This window comes from Lethenteron reissneri, chromosome 26 (genome assembly GCF_015708825.2).
Source record: "Lethenteron reissneri isolate LAM-NWPU_2019-01 chromosome 26, ASM1570882v1, whole genome shotgun sequence".
Taxonomy (NCBI): Eukaryota; Metazoa; Chordata; class Hyperoartia; order Petromyzontiformes; family Petromyzontidae; genus Lethenteron; species Lethenteron reissneri.
In genome coordinates this window covers 23015727-23037622 of record NC_083804.1, presented here as the reverse complement: position 1 = coordinate 23037622, position 21896 = coordinate 23015727, and the positions used below count along the sequence as shown (strand labels likewise).

The 21896-nt window shown below is 44.4% G+C and overlaps 2 protein-coding genes across 2 annotated transcripts in view; both read right to left on the bottom strand.

The window, feature by feature from the left end:
• The window catches only part of MEGF8 (multiple EGF like domains 8), a 65149-nt gene extending 57823 nt beyond the window's left edge, over positions 1-7326 (bottom strand). Inside the window, exon 1 of the mRNA XM_061560611.1 lies at positions 6336-7326. The gene's annotated coding sequence lies outside the window, so the exon portion shown is untranslated. The remainder of the gene's footprint in view (positions 1-6335) is intronic.
• A 6282-nt stretch (positions 7327-13608) lies between these two features.
• Positions 13609-20176, bottom strand: LOC133347888 (platelet-activating factor acetylhydrolase IB subunit alpha1-like). The gene is made up of 6 exons (XM_061560610.1): positions 19959-20176; positions 18031-18146; positions 16454-16543; positions 16176-16292; positions 15746-15868; positions 13609-15078 (listed from the first exon to the last, which is right to left on the bottom strand). The coding sequence occupies exons 2-6, from the start codon at positions 18109-18111 to the stop codon at positions 14776-14778; spliced, it is 714 nt and encodes a 237-aa protein (XP_061416594.1). The 5' UTR covers positions 18112-18146; positions 19959-20176; the 3' UTR covers positions 13609-14775.
• Between the last annotated feature and the right edge of the window lie 1720 nt (positions 20177-21896).

Sequence of the window (21896 nt, the reverse complement as noted above, 5' to 3'; positions counted from 1 at the left end):
GTTTGCCAATACTGCATTTACTCGGCGCTTTAAATAAACGAAAGCAAGTGAAATTGCCGCGTTGGCGATTATGAAACGTTAAGCAAATAAGGTGTTTGAAGTGCTTCAAAAAGGGACCCCCGATCTCAGGTTCCTAACAAATTTAACCACACACAATGGGGACCTATTTGCTGTGTACACATGAATAGCGTGTGTGTGTGTGTGGTGTGTCCTGATACTGTCAACCGTCTGGGAAGTCAACAGTGACGACCAAACATACTCTTTTGAGACAAAGGAATGTGGATTTTCCAGCACTGACCCTGTCAACAAATGCAAATGATTATACTAATTTTAATTATCACACATGACCATTAAAAGACACATTAAGTTGCTTTATAATAGCATAGTAGGGCAGTATAGAGTGTCACAAAACATGATGTGGTTATATATTTTTTTTAAATCCACCAATGCATCAATGCATGCAACAGTGTTACGGAATAATATAAGTCCATTCCAGATATGTTATATAAACACCAGCTTGGATGTACCGTGTTGGCGACAATAAAATTGCGTTGTATTTAGGTAAAAAAACTCAACAAATTCGTCAATAAAAATGTTTTGAATGGCATAAATATAATTTAAATATTTTACGTGCTATAAAGAAAGGCCAATACCACAAATGTCACGTAATTAGATTTTGTTTTACTTTTAAGGCCACCGTGGTGTTATTTACAAACGTGTAAAGTTTTGTTGTTAATTGTGCTCCTGCCAGTGTAACCAAATACATTGTTTACTTAAGTGGTATCAAAGTTAAACTTTAAAGACAATGTTGTCTTGTGGACACAGCCCCGGCCCCAAATAACAGGGTGGAAAAAGCAATCATGCAGGGCCTGGTGCAATTACTAATGTTACCGGTGTTACCATGTGGACCAGCCAGCAAGCCATGGGAACCAAAAGGCTAAGCCTTCCTCATTCCTATTAAAGCCGTTAATCAAATTGACAGAAGAAGTGTTCCGAACAAAATGGCAACAACATCAATGGGGACACATTGGAAGTGCGCACACTGGCTTACAAACGCTGGCTTACAAAAAACATAACTTGTGCATGGTTGTACTTTATGGGGCACACGAAATGCCACCGCAGTATTTGGTGTGTGCAAAGCGAAACGTCACCAGAGCTGTGGGTTGGACCCATGAAAGAAAAGTCTCAAATGGAGATAACGGATGTAAATTAACAATGGGAAAAGTTACCAATGGAAAGCAACAATGGAAGCAACAATGGAAAGCAGGCTTTTGGAGAGGAGGAGGAGAAAGAGTAAAATGAAAGAAATCGAATGTGGTATGAGACGGGGAAATTTGGAAAGGGGGACTGGTTTGTGGTGGCAAGAGGTCATGAAGAAGTTAATGGCAAAGGACAAAAACAAAGGTCTGGGTTTGAGGTACGAACCTGGCTTTTACTTGATGAAACCACCAGAACTCTACCATGAATAATTGAGCTGAGATGCAGCTTCATGGCAAATACTATATGTATACGAAATCTCACACGTATTTTCGCACTCTCTTATGCATGTATGCATGCTCAGTCACCATGCTATACTGGAAAATCAGACTCATATACACGAGACAAACTCTCTCAAATGTTCACCCACTCTCCCTAGACGTAAATCATACATACACACGGCAGAGTTTACCAAACACATACACACAACCTGACACACACAATGCCATAGATATACACTCCCTTGGATGGCCTACATAGACCATTGCGATAAGTGCTGTTAGTGAGGGCCTATTAAGGCCAGCACGGTAAACTCGGAAGTGCTGTCTCCCCACTGCTCATGTTTATTACATACTGCACCAACTCCTTGTGTTCAAAGCTGAGTTGACCTACAGGATGGCCCAGAACCAATTAGGATATCACTTGCCACTGATCTTATGGTGGGAATCAAACTAATGTTGCTGCACCACTGTCCCCACATATACACACGAGGGATGAGTTTTTAATGACATTCTTTTTATTTCAGATCTTTGGTTTTCAGGCCCAAATTTGGGTTTAATTTAAATTTTAAGAACTCTTATTGTTAATACACTAAATGTAATCACTTTCATAATTGAAATGTATCAGTGATTTAAATTTTGAATAGAAAGTTCCATTAGGAAAATAGTAATATTCATGTACTGTATATAATTTAACGTTTTAATAATTAAATAAAAAGTTATCACAATGTAAAAACTACGTCATATGACTGCACTATTAGCAGGAAAAGCACGGAAGTGACATCATGTTAAGCGATGTCACGTTTATTTTTATCAATTGAAATCATAAAAAAAATTGATCATCCGAAATTTCACATCTAGGCCCGATTTTATGATAATTTGAATGAAATAAAAACATGGGAACACTCCCTGAATACACATGCTATGACTCAATCACAAAAGCATGCCTGGCATACTCAGACACACAATGACAGACTGTTGGGGCAAGTGCTGTTAGTGAGCACCAATGAAGGCCGGCACTGCAAACGAGGGGGTAGATGGCAAGAACCACGCCGGACCGTCTTTGTCTCCAAAGTGGCGATGTTTACACATCGCATCGGGTACCCATTGAGGCAGAGACGACCTCAGCGAGGCCCAGGACTCGTTCAGATAATTGTTACTGGTGTTGGCCGTGAGCGGGAATCGAACTCGGGTTACCGGGTTCGTAACGCAGTGCGCACTAACCGCTACACTACCACTCCCCACGCAGACCACACTCAGACACACTATTCTGCTAATGTACCATAAGCACACACTTAGACACACTCTCCCACAGTTATAAATCATGGGCCTCAAACAAACGCACGCACGCACGCACTCCACTCTCCAGCACCTACAGAAACACTCTCGCTCATTAGCACACTGGACAGCACACTGTGCTCAAACAAGATCTTTAAATCCCAAAACACCTTCGGCCTCCCCTGCAGATAGTCACAGTGAAATATATGCCAATTAAATAAACAACGGGAGGGAGCGTGTGATGGTCCACGTGCACTCTCTTGTGACGTGAATGCACACCGCGTATACACACGGCACGTAACCCCATGTGCGTGCAAATAATGCAATGTGTACGTCGTACAAACATACGACTGTTGACATTAAGTATCTACTACTATCCCAAAAAACGAAAAACAAACCCAAAAAAACTAAAATCCCCCAAAACCGTTTAAAGAAACCCAAAATCCCCAAAACCCCAAAAAAACACAAACAACCTAAAAAAACACTAAAAAACCGAAAAAACCCCCAAAAACAATAAAAACCACTAAATACCGAAAGAAAAACGTTGGGGAATTTGGTTAGGATCTTCCTAGATTTGTTTGATATTCACAACCACATCACTTACACGTCCCAAACCAACCGATCTGCGAAGAAGCTCTGATTCTTTGTGAATTCCTACAACAAACCTCACTGTTGGTGAGCTTCACAGAGTAATAGTTGGTTTGAGAAGTGAGGGCGACGTGGTTTCGAAATACAAGCCGGCTTAGTTTAACACGTCGGCTGTTGCGACCAATATTATCCATTCGAGGTTTTTGGGTTAGATCGTAAATATAAATGTGTCGTTATACCCGCCACCAACCAACACAGCCAATTAGTGAGGTTTGTCACGGAAACAAAACATGACAATTCGTTACTCGTTCAGCACACCGGTGTGTTGGAAAGTAAACACACGACATTAACTATTTCAAGTAGGACATTTCGCCGGTGATTACAACCATCATCATCAGGCTTAGTTCCAAATCAGTGTGATAAGCGGCGTATCTGGACACATTCATTTTTACGCAATTTCATCGCTTCAGCTGTTTCCCATTGTCATGCACGGCTGTGAAACGTGAACTCTTAAGAGCCGTGACGGAGAAACGTCCGCAAGCATTTGCAATGAAATGTTACCGTAAGATCCTGCGGATTTCTTATCCGAAACAGAAATCAAATGAACGGGTGTGGCAGACGATTATTAACACTCTATAGGTGGAATACAGGAGCCTCCTCTCTTTAACACCATCGTCAAGAGGAAATTGCAATGGTTTGGCCACGTGATGGGGAGCAGCAAAGCCTCTGGAGCACTACCAGCCCTGTAGGAAAAGAGAGAGAGAAAGACGAGCGAAGACCTGCCTCGAAAATGTGGGACTGGAGTAACACGACCCGAGATCCCGGGTGCACTCTTGCACAGTACACAGCACTTGGCCTGCTTATTCACGCGTAGTGTCCATTGGGTTAAAACCCTGCTCACAATGTACATTGTGTACACATACAATATAGTGTCCTGTACATGTACAGAACAATTGTCAACACAGTGTACACACTAATACAGATGGTGGAGAGTATACATTACCGCACCTCTGATTAGCAGGGTTGGCTACGTACGGTGCGAAATAAATTCAACATATGTACGTATAGATAACACGTTTAGTGAGCATGCCCAACTGCCTTTGTCTCTCCCCTGTGCTGATGTTCGTGACCACACTGCACCCGATGCAGTAATGTGCTTATTTTTGGCTGGGGCAACCTAGTTGAGGTCCAGAACAAGCTCAGTTATTACAACTGTTATTCTGCATCATAGCGAGAAATAGAACCCAAGTCTTCACACCTCATAGTACTTAATTTAGTTTCAGCCAACCACTCTGTCTGGCCTATGTGCTGTCAGGGGCCATTGTTCAAAACGTCGGCCTTTTAAGTACTTTTGCTTTTTAAGACCACAATGTTATTGACTAATCTGTTGATTTTTTTTTTTAAGTCAACTAAGGGCTGGTTCGGATCAGCATGCGACAGCAATTTACAACAGTAGTGACTTTGGCCAGGAATTTAACCAGAGCAGCCACATCTGATGGTTTAGAAACCAATTTCCATTGGTTATTGTGACCAGGAACACAGCCAAAGTAGTCACATCACGTCACATCAGGTACTCCCACTTTAGGCTGAGTCAACCTAAGGGAGGATGAGGCAAAGTTCAGATTCCAATTTCCACTTGGCGATGAGTGTGGCGCAGAAAGTTAGCTCGCTGGTCAGGGAAGATCATTGAAGAAGTTTCCATGGCATCATAAAAACAATGGTTATAAAAGTCATGGGACGAACTGGACTGGACACTGTGGATGGTTTTGAAGAAGGATATTATGCAAGGAAGGCAAGAGAACGAGAGGAAGACCAAGGATTGGGATGTTGGAAGAGTTGAAGGAAGAAGGGTCGTTTTGGTGGCGAATAACAGGGCAGAAAAAGCGAGAAGGATGGAGAAGATGGCAGCCAAGGAGCTGCCGTGAAGGCAGAGCAACCAGGAGGATGATGATGACGACGACGATGATGATGATTGTCGCAAGAAATCCAACTCTGGTTCGAGCACACACACACACATGGCACTCGTGTAACGCGGAATGGACCTCGGGGAAGGACAAGCTCAGGTTCAAATAGTATAAATTTTCACTGGTGATGAAACGAAATCATAAACGTGGCCAAAAACATAAAATTATAATAATCATTCAAATGTATAATGCACATTCCATTCTACATACACACCCCACAGAGGCCGCGATTATGTGCTTTAGAATACAGTCCCCTGGTGCGTATCTGCTTTGCCAATCTCACCCTGTTCGTCACTCAGCCATGTCACATTGTCTTGTCAATAACCCATATCACCCCATCTTTTTTTATCCATCATTGTCAGTTACCCTAACATGTCAAGCTGCCAAGTCACTGTACCTTGTAATTCACCCTCGCCGACTTGTCAGCCTGACTGCCATGTCACCCACGAACCCTCATCACCCAGTGTCACCCATAAGGCTAGGTTGTCACTCAACCTTGCCTTATCACCCACCCTCATTACCAATCTTTGTCACCATGGCTTGTCACCCTTTTATCTTGCTTCTTCTAATCCTTGACACCCAGCCCAAATCACCTTACATTGTCACCCGCCCTTATCACCACGCCTTATTGACCTGCTTGGTCACCCTATCGAGTTATTTACCCATTATTGTCATCCTCTCGTTACCAACCCCTGCTTGTCACCCATTCATGTCGTTCACAATGCCGTGTTAATGACAAGAAAACCCTGCAATTGTCGTTCACCCAGTCATACCACCCTTCATCAGCACCCACCCTGACCTGTGACCCCCAACCATGTCACCCACCCTCCGTAGTCACCGTCCTTAACCACCTTAACATGTCACAATACTTCCATGTCACCCGGCCACATCTCTCGTCCTCTACTACGTCTGTGTGTAGTTGTCTGTGCCTGTCTCTCTGCGTGTCTGTGCGTGTGTGTGTGTCTCCCAAGGTCTCTGTGATCAGCCTTGGAGGAGGTTGGCTGCATGATGCCCCTGTGCCCTCACTCACCGCTGCGTGTGGAGATGTCAACGTTGCTCCAGTCACCACCAGCTCCGCGCAGCATGACCCGGCGACACACTCAACCATTCACTCACTCACCACTCACTCACCAATCACTCACCACTCACTCACTCACTATTCTTACACGCACTCGCCACACACCGTCCACATCGTCATTAAAAACACGGAGGTCTCTTCGCCATTGCCACTGATGTCTTCAGGCAGTTCCAGGCGCGTAGATGCCTTGACAGGCAAGGCAGCTGTCGTTCAGAGGGGGCTTGACACAGTCACCTGCCTGCCTGGCTGGCTGAGTTGATGGCTAGATTACTACACAGCGAGCTGACTTCGTGGCTAACGCGGTGGCTGAGACGCTAGCTGCCCATGTGAATTCGTGTTAAAGGTGATTACTGAGTGACTGACTGTCTGGCTTGAAGGCTGGCTAAGGCGACCCCGTGGCTAACCTGACGACTGAGTTACTACCTGACCGTCTGTCTGACTCTCTGGCTAGTTCGCTATCTCGTACATCTACCTATCTGGCTCACCTACCTGGCTTTAATCAGATGGCTAAAGCGCCGTCTCCCCGTCTGCCTGTCTTAGGTGGCACGGGGACCCGGCTGTGGCTGTCCATGTGGCCACGTCTGGCTGTGTGGGTCCGACTGGCCGCACCTCCGACTCGGCTGCCCGCAGAGGTGGTCGCTGGGCTGTCGTGGCTCAAGAGGACCCCTTCTGTGGCTGATGTTGACGGCGGCGGTCTAAGTAGCTGTGGCTGTGACCTGCATCACATCGCGAACTAACCCGTCGACTCGGCGATTCAACCCGATCACTGAATCGTGTCTTGTCCAAGTCCGTCGCTCGGTCGGTCTGTGAAGCTCAGTCGTGTCCCGGCTGGTTCGGGGTGCTCGCCCGGTCGACCAACAACAACGAGGAAGATGATGATGAGGAGGAAGATGTCTACCCGCCTTGCCGTCTGGCCCGCCGCGTCTCTGTCGGCGGAGGAATGGGAGCTCGGCTCGAGGGGGACGCGGAGCGCAGCTGCGGCCACGAGAGGGCGCCAGGCGGGGAGGGAGGGAGGGGGGCGGGGAGGGAGGGAGGGGGGGCGGGGAGGGAGGGGGGCGGGGAGGGAGGGAGGGGGGCGGGGAGGGAGGGGGGGTCAGTCTCGTGGGGGGGGGGGGGGGGATGGGGGTCAATGTTGGAGATGTCGGTGCCACCCATGGGTGGAAATAAACCGATTTTTCCAGCGGCAGGCATCGGGTGTTTTCTTTAATACAATTAGTCAACCTGATTTCGGGGAATTAAAACCTGGTTTAATGAATACGAAACTCTGATAGGCTTAGGCTGCTTCCTCGTCGGTGCTGCTATCGTACTCGGGGCCGTCGGGCACTGGGGGTAGTCGTAGAATGCGGCGGGAAGGTTGGTCGTGATGAACACGAGCTTCTCCTCCACAATCGTGGGCGCCAGCGAGTTCCTTAGCTTGGAATGGATGAAGCCCATAGTTGAGAAGTTGGCGAAGTAAGGTTCTGCAATTAGAACCAATTAAACCGGATTTCTTCCAATCTCAGATGATCGGGTTTAATATAAAAATACAATTAAACCCGATGGTAAAAAACCCGACTGTGCCACCCTTGGTGCCAAAACTGAGCTGTACAGCCCTCTGTTTCTTTTTCGTTCCACAAGTGACCTGGGCCACAAATGATAGCAGCTCAACGAAAGTGGCTTATCGTGTGGGAATTTGTAGCGGTAGACAAATGCTCTGAACGCATGTTTCTGAATATGGAGGGAGGGGGGAAAAAACGGAGGAACCCCGGAGGAAAATCCACGCGAAAATTCAAATATTCCTGCGATGAAACAGTCCTTACCTGGTACCAGCACGCGAGCTGATTTCATCGCTGCTTCTCATCACTTTGAAATCATTTATTTTAAACGTTGCATTTATGGACATGAGGCGTGATAAATATACACGGACCACTTTTGTTTTTACCATCAGTGTTGTTTGTTTTTCCATCAGTGTTTAGGTCCTGTCTAAAAAAAACCCCGACAACCCAATGACATCCGTGCAACAGTGCACACTGTTGATGAGACATTGAAGCCATCCGTAGTTTTCCTTTTCATTTGTGCAGGAAAACATTGCTCGGGAAGGTCTACAGTTTTTTTAGAGTAAACTCACATTCATTTACTTTGTTTGTCCAGAGCCATACCCCTGAGTCTTTAACGTGTTGTTACGTGTTTTGGAATCTGAGAACGTGTAAGTGTTTGTCCATCAAGGGAATGTGTCAACGGGTTTATGGGGGTTTACAGCATTGGAAGCATGGCATAGTTTGAGTAAATCCTCATCGCCTTCAGGTTTGTGATGAGCACAAAAACCCAAGTGCCTTTAATTTTTTCTCGTACAAAAATATCTGCGGATGCATTTTTTTAAAACAAAATGCCACACTAATACTGATCGCAAGCATTTAGCCAGCGTTTGTGTGGTGGCAATGTAATTTTTTCCTGTCAATTTTCATTTGGATTGGCATTACATTTAAATTACGACCCTAAAATATGCCACGATAAAACTCAACATGATTTACATATGTGTGCCCTGTCAGTTAGAACTGTCTCATCTCTTATTATGTTTAACGTGATATATTTTATGACATTGGTGTCACACTGAGGCACTGCGTCTCAATCATGCCTTCTCTGCACCAACCCACAGCTTTCCTGTTCAATCGAATACTGCTGTAAAACATTGGTCTGGAAGGACCATAGCTTTCACCTTAATTGGAGCTTTAGGCTGGCAAAAATAAATCCTCAATGTTGTGTTTGCTTTGATCTCCTCAAGAAGAATTCGTAATTTACATTTTGAAAATACATCGGTTAGGACTTGTAGCCTCTTGCACGATTACATACACACATGCTACAGAGGACGATAGATAACTCGTGTACTCTTTTAAGTAAATATTTCATACACCTCTGGTGAAATATAGAGGGGAATAGAAACGTGTGAAAATGTGTTGTGTCCGCGCCTGAAAGACTGTGCTCGCGTGAAAACATCACTTGGCAATCACAACTGAGGTGGAAAATCCGTCCGAGGATTAGGTAGGCAGGTGCTGGCTGACGTCTGCATGCGTGCAGCTTTGGCCTGCCATTCCTGTACACAGACACAAGCGATTATTACCTGTCTAACCCCTGGTGGTGGTGGGGGTTCCTGTTTTGTTGCATTTGTGCCAGGCATTGTCTGCTTGTACTGCACGAGATCATGATGCGATCTGCTATTTCAGTCCTTGCTTGCCGTAAAAAAACACACACACACCCCTCGAAAATTGCAGCTGGGCAGTTGAAGTTTTGGGGGCAGGGATTTATGTTGGTATTCGTCAGAAATGTTCACCTTCGTGTTAAAGCCTCTTCTTGCACAGAGTTACACGGAACCGTGCGCGCAGCCGACGCCAATTGAAAAGTACGGACACGTGTACCAGAATGTGGTGGCGTAAGGGGTAGAGCAAAATTGCGAACTTCTGGTTTAACTGGTAGCTCTGGTTTGCGGTGCGAGAAAAACCTTTGAGCAGGACCCCAAACGAAACTGGTGTTGTGAATGTGGTGGCAGGTGTGGCGTCCACTCCATGACTCGATTTGCACCAATTTATAATAGCTTAGTTTTACGTAACATTTAACCACGAAGAAATGTGATAACCAAGTAACAGTAATGGATATTTAAGTGGGAAGGTCTCAGAATACAATGCAAATATGTGCAAGACAGTACACATACTCCTAGGTTTTTTTCAGTAAAGTCACGTAGGTAAAAAATAAAAATAATAATAGAAATATAATAATAATAAATGAAAATAAATCAATTAAATCACGACGTTTCGGAGGCAACACAAGTCTCCGTCTCCGAAACGTCGTGATTTAATTGATTTATTTTCATTTATTATTATTTTATTTCTTTTTTTTACTTACGTGACTTTACCGAAAAAACCTAAGAGTATGAATCATTGCAGTCACGAAAACTTCAAATCTAGAATTAAGACAGTACACACACAAAAATACGTGCGAGTAGGAGCAGCTCAAACAGAATACATATTTAAAGGACAATGCATATATTATCAGAGTATGTTTTTTGTTTGCATTCTGACCACAAGCATTGTGGTTAATGCAGACATGATTCCTTGTAAAAGGTTTCAATTTGGTGTTTTAACATCTGAACACCTGTTTTGTTGCCAGAAAAAAGGAGAAAAACCTGTGATCAGAATACATATCATGTCACTGGGGGTAGGAGATGGGTTTTCAGTGTTAAACAGCAAAATACATAAATATACAGCGAGGGGAAGGTCATGACGCAGTAAAGCAATAGCGAATGACTCCTGCATTATGTTAAGATTAGTCGGAGATTTGATAGAGAGCAATGTTTCTGGAGCAGTTGGAAATACAAGATGACGTCAGAGAATATGGATCAAGGCCTTGAGGACATGTGGACACTGATTTAATCGTAAATACATAGGTGAATGGAATGTCAGAGGATAGCTTCAACAAATTTGCTGAGACAAGGGGTCTTTCAATCCCAATTGCGACTGAATTGGACTCTATAAATGTAAACTATTTATAGACTTCAGAAGGTAAAGGTGCGGCCCTGCAGTTGCTTGCTCGCACCACTGCCGGTGCAATGGCTTCCACTCGAGGGGGCTCTACAGAGCCCCTGTAGAAAATATTTTGGGTAAACAATTATACGTGTACTGCTCTCATCTCTATGACCCAGCATTATGAGAAATGGTGTCGGCTACAGAGCCCATTCTTTACGACTGTATACAGTACCGTGAATATGTAAACCATTTTCTTAATGGATGGCGATGTGGTGCCGTGGTTAGCGCAATGCACCATGAAACCAGCGACCTGAAATAATGTCCCATCCACCGCTAAGTGGCGAGTGATATCTGAGCTCGAAAAATAAAGACGCTGGGTTGCCAACGTCACCAACCAGCATGGTGAAGTATGGTCAAACAGTCCCCATGACTAATATGGCATGGGAGGCCATCATCCAGCCGTTGATTGACCAGGACTAAACATTACTCTATTTTAACAGAATGTTAAGCAGCATATTTTAAGCATTGACCATCATATTTGAGAGAATATTTCCACTGCATGAACAGCTGCTTGGATTCGGGGTCGGGGGTCTCAATGGGAAATCCAGGTCCCTCACCAGTAATAAATCACATCTTCAACCTGTCCCAGCCTGCCTTCCAACAAGTCAAGATTGCAATGAAATATGTTCACACTCCCTCGATGTTGCCTATCAAGATTCTGGGGACTCAATGTGCACACACCTTGTTCATTCCCAAATGATCACTCAAGGTTGTTTCCAACGATTCCACACCAATGCCCAGGGTGGCAGATAATTTGTACAGCAGTTCCACGACTGTGTAAAAAACACATGCCTTGGACAGTATTGCAAGCAACAATCACCTGGGGTCCTAAGTCTGTTAAAATACATAATTTTGCAGCCCACATTTGAAATTATATGATGGTGCGTTGTCGCCATGCACTTTAAATGTGTCAGTTAAGTTCCTTCAATTTAAACATTCTCTAAAATTAAAATTTTATTGCGAAAATCTATTTTCAGAATCCATCACGGTGTCTACCTGCAATAGAGGAAGCATTAATGAGCAATACAATAATGTTGTATTCTGGCCAGAGGTCGCAACCGGGTACCCAATACCCGTACCCTACCCGATACCCGGCTACCCGTACCCGGCCGGGTACGGGTACCCGTTTGCGACCTGGTGCGGCCGGGTACGGGTAGGCCGTGAGTCACTGGTGAGTAACTGTTTGTCACTCATTTCCCAACGTCTTGTCTCTTCTCACAATTCAAGTTCCTAGAATCAACCCACCCGCACCTGCAACATGGCTTCATCCCAGAGGTCGCAATCGGGTACCCGTACCCTACCCGGCCGGGTACGAGTAGCCGGGTATCGGGTAGGGTACGGGTACCAGTTTGCGACCCTGGTGCGGCCGGGTACGGGTAAGGAATCAAAACCCGTTTGCGACCTCTGATTCTGGCTGTTTAAGTGTACACGACATGGACTAAAAGGCAAAGTGTCTGCAACATAAATGGTCTCTAGTATTTTCTTGTTTATAGGGTTTATAACGTTTTATACCATCCTCACATATTATTGTGAAGGTTTAAACAAAAAAAATGCAGCCTGTTTATCCAGAAGAGCCTCAAGAAACCTTTCTGCCAAGGAGTTGTGTGTAATCTTAATCAAGTAATTTGCAGACATTTGAAGTATTGGAATGTTTGGCCAATACCATATAGAACAGCGGGAGAACATAGAAACTGCTCATTCATATAGTTTATCACTGCGCCAACTTTCCGCTATTTGTTTTTGCACCTTTAGTCAAAAGTAGTGGTCTGCCAGTTCATGTAAAGTGGTCCGTAGTCACTAACCACATTTTTAATGCATGGTGGTTTGCAAAAATGTGTTGCGTTGCCATTTGCACGTGGGTCCAGAAAGGTTGAGAATCACTGGGCGAAGATGTTTAGAACCGTTTCATTGTTCATTGCAGATCGTTCTGGCATCAATCCGGTTTCATTTTTTGACACATCGTCCTACAGATGTCCAATTTGTGCCAGTTTCCTTATAATTGTCTGCATCAGACGTTCTTTTATGTGCAACATTTTTCTTACTTATACGTTGGTCACTTTTTTGGTCCAGCTTAGATGCAGTATCCTTCTGTAATAACACATTTAGTGCCAATGTTATCTGTCAGCTCTAAACGTGATGCACTGGCAGAACCCCCAGCTCAATTATGGCCAACTCTTGTTCCAAACTAAAATGAAAAAATAGTTTTTTATCAAATAAACTACAATATATTAGATGTCACATGGCCACATCACTGTAGGATATGCGGGGACTATATTTTCAATGCAGCTTTAAGTGTTAATTATTCATTATTATTGCAAATTCATAATTGCTACTTATAAAAAATAATTTTGCCCCACGTGGCATAACAGTAAACATGAACAGAATCAGTCATGCTCATTTCAATAATCGTGATAAGCTTCGAAGAGAAATGTCAAACACGTGAATAGTAAACAGAAACCATGCAAGTGCATCAATATAAATAGGTACATTATTAAAAGGAGACCAGCCGACACTCAGCGTCTATAATGCTTTGAGAACGAATAGCTAATTAGGTAACAAGGTCAGTGTGAAAGTACGAGTTATTCGCTTAAGAGAGTCAAGAGTTTGGTGTTCGTATAACATTGCCAGTGGCAAGTTCAGCAACAAGCAAAAAGTATATAAAACACTGGTGTGAGATTACATTTTATTTCAGTGATATTTGTGAAGCAATGACGGTTACTGTAAATTAGTATTCATCCTGTGCCATTATTAAAACACAAAACATACATCAGACGACTTTCACTGGCAGTACTTATGAACTTTCTTTGTTCTGACATCCCAGAAAGATTGGGGTTCAGCAAGTTATACAAATCAAAAATACAAGTTGTTTTTAGGTTAAAACCATTTGTTCAACTCTCATACGTTTACGTAATCACTATTCCTAATTATTTGTATATTAAAAAAACATATTCGAATGTAAATTTAACATGTTACATTTTTATTCGAACATATAGAAATTGAGAGCGTTTGTGTGAATTTAGAACCGTTGGTTTGAACATATTTGATACTAGTTTGACAAATTTAAAATTTGCTGAACCAATTTTTCTTGGAATTATCTAGTAAACCTGTCACATATTCCTTCTTAATTAAATGTTACACAAGTTCGAAATGCTACAAACAGAAAAAGCTTTCCACAGCAAGCAAAAAAAACCCATTGTTCTGCCACCATCTCATCACATGAGCGTGCACATTGTCTCTTCACATTGATCGTTAACTTGATAGGAGAAAATGTGAGATTTGTACTTAAATTAGGAAAATTAAATAAGGCTTTTGGTTCCAGCAATTTTGTTCATAAAACAAAATCCACTAATTGCATTATTGCCTTACTTATTCTAATCCAGGCACATACAACGTATAGGCAGATTACAGTGTGCATTATGATGTTAAGACGTTCATGACATTCTGATAATCCTTTGAAGTGACACTTAACCTTTGGACTGCAAATATTTTAAGGTCCTCCCATACAACCTGAAGTGCTCTTTAGCAACATTAGAGCTGTTAAGCAAAAGACTAAAAAGAGTCAATTGACACATGCAAGTATACACCAGAGTAAACTAAACAGGTTTTCATTATGCAATTATTTACATTACCATCCCCAAAACTGTTGTATTGATTGCAGTCTAAAGGTTAATTGATAACTAAAGCAAAAACTGTCATCTAAAAAAAGACCAATGTTTTTATCACCCGAAATTGTATAAGTAAATAAAAAAAGTTTGACCGAACAAAACCTCTGCACATATGAATGCGTCGGCTAAAACTAACGAGCCCGTCCGTGGGGTAAGGGAGCATTCAGGTGATTAGGCGGATGGTTCCCCCTGCGTCTTCGCTGCGCCGTTCGTCTCGCCCAGAAGATTCAGGATAAGCTCGTGCAAACGGCCGCAGAGATTTTCATAGCCGCCCGTCGTCAGATGCAAAAAGTCGTACATGTCGCTGCGCCCAATGGTGCCATCTGAGTGAACGAAGCCGTAGTTGTCGTCGAGGAAGTGGGCCCGGGGCGGCTTCACGTCGTTGGCGGGCACGAGTGCTTTTGCCACGAGCTCGTTGACGCGCAGGTTTTTTTCTCGAAGTGGGTTTGGATCCCGCCCACGAGGTAGCAAGCCCTGCCAAATTGTGGAACACAAGTGTGAGCAATATACTCAATCAATTAGTGGCATTGACGATCATACAATGACTGTGCTACGAAGGGTCATTTCCCCGGAACGTCACCAATTCTATATTTTTAAAACCAGTATTACTGACAATGTGTTGTATATTTTTGTTATAGTTGCTTGTGCACTACTACTAATGCAGTGAGGTTTTTTTTCTTTCAAATTCAGCAGCCTCATCAAACGATAGATAGCAGCAGGGTTTTTTTAACTGACAGACCAAGGGCCTCATCGGGCACGTGAAGGCCCTTGGAGTGGCCTGCTGAGCTATGACTCGCCGAGAGATATGGCTCACCGAGATATTAGAATGATGAAAAAAAGACAAACGAGAGACAGAGATGAGAGACAATGTGAGATAAACAACCAGATAAGAAACCCGAAGATATGAGGTACAGATCAGTGGTCACATGTAGAGATGCTATGACGTCATGGATGCAAAGTGTCATCAATCCTGTTGGTCCTCAGCATGCAATTTTTAACAAGTGGCTGAAAATCCCTGTAAACAGAGTAATTAGCATGTTTTCTTTTTTACAGAATGCATTCAGACTACTAGAAGTGAAATATGGCCAAATGTAGTTTTGAGTATTAAAGCTATGTCACCATAACAAGATGCGTTTCTTACCAAAACTACAACAGCAGCCTGGGGGTGTTTTTCATTTATGTATGTCACGATCGCTAAAATCCCTTCAGAAATCTCTTCCGGTGTATGCTTGTGGTTGTTGGTGCCAACCCAAACCACAATAACCTGCGTGTGTGCGAACAAAAAGTCAAGTTGAAAACGAATCAGACACCCACATTGCAGACAAACACAAAAGTTTATAAAATCAAACGTGTAAATGTCAATTCTCATATTTAACATATCAGACAATAACATCCAATTAAAAGCTAATGTATAAAACATTCGATTGCCAGTTATATTTTAAATATTTGAATGGGGGGTGTAATGAGCACATTTAATCCACAGCGGTTAACATATTATAATCAATCAGGGCCTTGCATGACTTTTAATTTTTTTTAAATAATATCGTTGCATTTTTCTGAGACAACGGTACCTTGGGGTCGATGTTTTCTAGCTCTCCATTCTGGAGCCTCCATAGCACATGCTGGGTCTCATCCCCACCTATTCCAAAATTTAGTGCATGCAGGGGGGAAAACAGCCTCTTCCAGATCTGGGAAACAGATGGCATTGCAAGAAACAGTAATATTATTTAAAAATGGAATAACAATACAAATGTGTCAAAAGGTTAGTGAGCATGTTTAATGTTACAATCGTGTTCACATATATATTCACAACCATTCAAATTAAAATCAGATGTATTGGGATGGTAACCTCATATTGTCCAAGAAGCTGAACCATGGAGTCACCCACAAAGAGGATTTCGGGCTCCTTGCTCTTGCACTCGATCACGTAGGACTCGTGCTGAAACGAAAAACATTAGTTAACAGCCTTGCCTATGAGCCATGAACAGGAGGTTTCATGTAGTTGCTCACTTAGAGATAATTCATGGGGGTGGCCGGGTGACTCAGGGGTCGGAACAATGTGACAGCACCTTAAAGATCCTTGGTTGAAAATTAGGGAGACATCTGTAGATAAACTGGGGGTTCTTAAAAGTAGTGCATTTATGGTCTCGGCACAGTAACAATGACTGCACGCAAAACTGTAACGTAAAAAATCCATTTCATTGCAGCTCTGAGGCTGAAACATGCAAATGTTTCTGACATACAATGAACAATATTTGTGGGGCATTAAAAGGTATGGCATCTAGTGTCGATAGATAGGTACTACAGTTACTTCAGAATGAGTTATCTGATTGTCATCTTCTGGGGCTTTTCTCTGACACGTAGTGATACACTGCTAGCTGCAGAGCTTGAAGATGAGATTTATTTAGTTCACAATGATCTGGACAGCTCAATTTTAGCCAATCTAAGTATTAACCACAAATTATATTCAAACTTGCACGCATCACTGAATGTTTTACACGGCACTAAACAACTTGGCTCATTATAAAACTTTAGTTGGCTGCAAGTCAATTGGAGTTGGGCCAACTCTTACAGTGGGACCTTTGAAATTGCGATTCGTATTAAATTGCATTATTCATGCTCCTGCTTGAAAAGAAGACTGATTACAAGAGTGAATTTAAAGATGACCTGGTCACAACAGAATCACACTTACTGTATATACTTCAACAATTTAAAATGATTGACAAGTCATTTACTGTACAATATTTCATTGAACATTTCATAAACATACATTATACATTGCATTTAATAGCCCATAATCGTTTTAAACATCAACACCTCTCATTTAAATTTTTACGAGTCACGAACCATAGGCATTCCATTGGTTTCTCATGTTAATAAAGCCTCTGATCAAATCACCAGAAATGCTCTCAATCTCATCAGATCTTGGAAGCTGAAGAAGCCTTAGCCTGGATACTTTGGAAGGGTGACCACCATGCATAACACAGCTTGTCATATCGCTGTGTGGTTTAGGTGGTGGGCAGTCGAGGGCAGTCCAGCTGAAGCCATTGTTGCACTGAACTTCTATGCTCCAGCATAAAGATTTCTCTCCGCTTTCAACCAGCATTAACCAGAGAGGTGACGTATGCAAAACATACGTCTCGTCTTTGTATCACTTAAAACTCTACAGGAATCCAAAATGTACCACAACTGCTTTTACTTCAAAATAATAATCGAAAATAGCAATTAAACGCTTTGATGATATAACCACTGCAATCTGAACGAAGAACCGTATTCGTCAGCTCTGCTTTTGGGTTTGGCCAATTTTTTTAAAACTGTCGCAATGAATCAAGAGCCCCACTGGAGCCGTGCTTTGTGGTGGAGTGCCCTCGACTGGTCATTTGTATTCGGGACAGAGAGGCGGATGCGACCACCACCCGCTTTTACAATGGACATCCAGCGACGGTCGCCTTGTGTGTCGGTGATCGGCTGGGGATCAGTCGCCTTTGCCCCCGTGCACTGCTCCATGTCTCGTGGTGCCTGGTGTGTTCTCAGTGCCGCCTCTGAAAGGGGGGAGGGGGGGGCGGGAGCAAAACGAACCTCAATTAAACCTCGAACATAACGAGGGCATGACAAAACGTCCAGCGATTAACGCTGCTCCGTCAAAAAACAGCAATCTTTCATGAAAATTAATGGTGGCTGAATAATTCATGCTGTTATAGTCAGCGATGCATTACAATGCATTGGAAATGCGGTATTGAAATCTCTCAATTTTTATACTGAAAGCCCATAGAACACTAAAGTGTACTTTTCCACTTGGTTTCAATTAGTGTGGGGGGGATATTCGAGTTTTTTATGCCGTCACACGCGTCATTTTTACCGCAATGCATCGGATTGATGCTTGCATACTGTTATAAATAATGCATTAAAAACTCATCTGCATAATTATCATTCGCATGTAATAGAAATGAAATGATACATACAGTTACTGGGATGGGCCAACGATGAAGGAATTGAAGAACGGAAAAAGTTATTTGTATTTGAGTTTGATGATTACTGCCAAAGCAGTCTTTATTATTTTTAACACATGGGACCAAATACGAATGAATAATTTGCAGCACTCTGCAGTGAATCAACTTGTACAGTATTGCAATTGAATTACAGTGAATTCAAAGTAAAACAAATTACCATGGCAAAATGAGAGAAACCTCGAAGTGGGCCGACTGATCAGCAGTGAAGAAATCCTTTGCTTAAACAATGCCATTAAACCCCACTAATCGCCTTATGGGCAGTCCAATTAGATCCGACGGGTGGCATTAACACAGGGCAAACATCTTTCTATTTAAAGCTTTCCTGACTGCAGAGATTCATATTCGTGGTTCTTTCGGTAAAGTCACGTAGAAGGGAAATAATAAAATCATAAAAATAAAACAATACATTCTCACGACGTTTCGATTGCAACACAAGCAATCATCATCACCTGACGTTACCGAAAGAACCAAGAATATAAACATCATCTTGTTCCGGGCCGCTGCCACGCTCGTTACGCGTGGACTGCTCACTGCGGACTTCACTTCCAGATCCTGTCGATCCACTGCTGGATGAAAAATTATTTCTCTACGCAGTTGTCGGTCACAGGGGGTGGGGGAGGTGTTGTTTGTTTTACCATACTTCACCACCATGGGCTAGAGAGTGCGGGCTGGTGAAGTGGCACGTTCACACATCACTCGTCACTGACGTTAGCCGTGACCGGGAATCCAACTTAGTGGGTGGGGGTGTTTGTGCCTCGGTACGTGTAGCGCAGTGCGTTTTTGCCACCTACTGTTATTATGACGTAACTGTGTTTCTATCCGTGGCTTGTTAACTCAATCGCAACCCTTACCTTGCACACCACCAAAGGCGTGCTTGAAGCGAGTGTCACGGATAGCCACAGCACACCCCACCCCCCCCGTGACGTCCACAGTACTAAATGTACGCAACAACGTGATGATGGCAACTTAATTAGAGTCGTTTTTTGTCAACGTAGCCGTCACATAACGACTTCATGTGCGTGTGTGAAGGGCGGCAACCCGGAACATCATCATCTCCACCACCACCGCACCCACCCCTCGGTCACTCCCCTCACCACGGCAATGCCCTCACGCCTCGCGCGTTATTGCCACTCGCACGCAAAAACAATAACACAACAATGCGTAATGGCCGGTGGTTCGTTTACAAAAAATATCCCATTTTAAATGTTCACCCTAAAAAAGAAAAACCCACCCCCACACAAACCCCATAAAGGGAAGAAGTCGCCCGCCTCGAGCCATCTTGCGGCGCCGTGTCACCAAATCCCAACCACCATTCATTTTCTCAACCAAAGCCACCTCTCTCACCGTGGAAAAATCCCTCCTCGCTGTGCACAGAACGACGACCTGGGATGAGGATAGAGGGAGGGGTTGCTTCGGTATCGCCGACGACGTGACGAGCAGCAGCGGCGGCAGTAGTTACGCCACGACGAGAAGAAGAACGAAAGCGCCGACGGAGCCGCGCTAGGCCGAGCGCCCCACTCCTCCTCCTCCTCGTCGGACTGCGGACGCGAGCAGCATCGGCAAGGCGAGGGGGGGGGGGGCGGGGAGGGGACCCGTTTACATTTCCCAGCGCGGACGCGGCCGCCCCTCTCCGGCGAACCAATCGCGTGGTCGCGTAAATGCAGCGCGAGCCAATCGCGAGCGCGGGCGGAAGCCTATCCGCGTTGGGAAATGTAGAGCCGCTTTCTCACCCCCACCCACCGGTAATGACCACACTGGGGGAGAGGGAGGAGAGGGAGGTGGGGGGTGGGGGTGGAGGGTGGAGGGAGATGGGGGTAGAGGGGGGAGCTGGAGGGAGATGGGGGTTGGGGGGGGGAGGTTTGTGGAAGATGTAGGGAGATGGGAGAGAGGGGAGATGAGGGGAGGTGTGAAGTGGGGTGGGAACTGGGGGGGGGGCTGGGGTTGGAGGGGGGGGGGGCTGGAGGGAGATGGGGGTTAGGGGGGGGGTTTGTGGAAGATGTAGGGAGATGGGAGAGAGGGGAGATGAGGGGAGGTGTGAAGTGGGGTGGGAACTGGGGGGGGGGGGGGGGCTGGGGTTAGAGGGGGGGGGGGGCTGGAGGGAGATGGGGGTTAGGGGGAGGTTTGTGGAAGATGTAGGGAGATGGGAGAGAGGGGAGGTTGGGGGGAGGTTCGGAGGGGAGATGAGGGGAGGTGTGAAGTGGGGTGGGAACTGGGGGGGCTGGGGTTGGAGGGGGGGGGCTGGAGGGAGATGGGGGTTAGGGGGGGGAATGGGGGGTAGAGGGGAAATGGGGGTGGAAAGATGGGAGAGTGGAGATGGAGGGGAGAAAGGAGGTTTGGGGGAGATGGGAGAGAGGGGAGGGAGGGGGTTGGGGGGAGCCTATTGGCCAAAGGCGATTTTTTTCTTTTCCATTGAATCAATCCCATTTGTCAATAACAGTTTTATTAAAAAAATAATAACTGTATAACAGGCGACGCTTCGGGCAATGGCCCTTCCCAGTTACACGAGAGGTCCGGGAGACAGCTTGGATGATGAGCTGGAGACTGTGGCCTCATAAGAATTTCATTTTAATCGTTTCTGATTAAATGTTTGAATTGGCATATGAAGCTACCTATTCGTAGCTATTGAGTAAGATAGTCTTCAGGAAAAAAAATGATGGGCTCATTATACATTTGTAAAAGAAAACTAAAAACGCGAAAATTGTCCTACGGGGAAATATGATCTTATAATGCACATTGATATCGAGGTCACCTTAATTAACGCCGTCCGTCTCTTATAAACATTACACGTGGCCAGTAACACGGGTAAACTGCATGACGTGACTGCAAGTTGCCTGCAGATATAACACCGGCAAAGCCACGCCATGTGTCAACTCCTCGCAGTGTGTTAAGTGGGCGGTCATCTCAGCTGGGGATTAAGTTCATTCGGTGTACAGGCACCATCATATAGGACTCTAGAAACGAGGTGTTTCATCTTGTTGCAGTCCACTTTGCAACGAAATGCGTAACGATAGTCGTGCAAGTGACATTTAGTTCATTTGCTTCGGGCGTATATTAGGAGCTGTCCATAAATGACGTCACGCGATTTTGGACGATTTATGACCCCCCCCCCCCTTCGTCACACGGCGTCAAAGTCAGACCCCCTCAAATATGACGTCACAAAGCTCTGCGCCCCCCCCCCCCCCCGACAAAAATATATAAAACATGCTTCAAATCGCTTTAAACTATTGTCATTGTAGTGCGTATTTAATGTGGCGCTGCACTCTGATGGAGAAAACATTTATT

Bases quoted from the DNA above. Each gene is read 5' to 3' on its own strand.
- LOC133347888 (XM_061560610.1), bottom strand. From the start codon at position 18,111: ATGGAGCAGTGCACGGGGGCAAAGGCGACTGATCCCCAGCCGATCACC. The intron at 16,544-18,030 runs GTAAAAGCGGGT...TTTTCGTTTCAG, and splicing joins ACCGTCGCTGGATGTCCATT to CACGAGTCCTACGTGATCGA. The intron at 16,293-16,453 runs GTTACCATCCCA...TCTGTTTCCCAG, and splicing joins AGCTTCTTGGACAATATGAG to ATCTGGAAGAGGCTGTTTTC.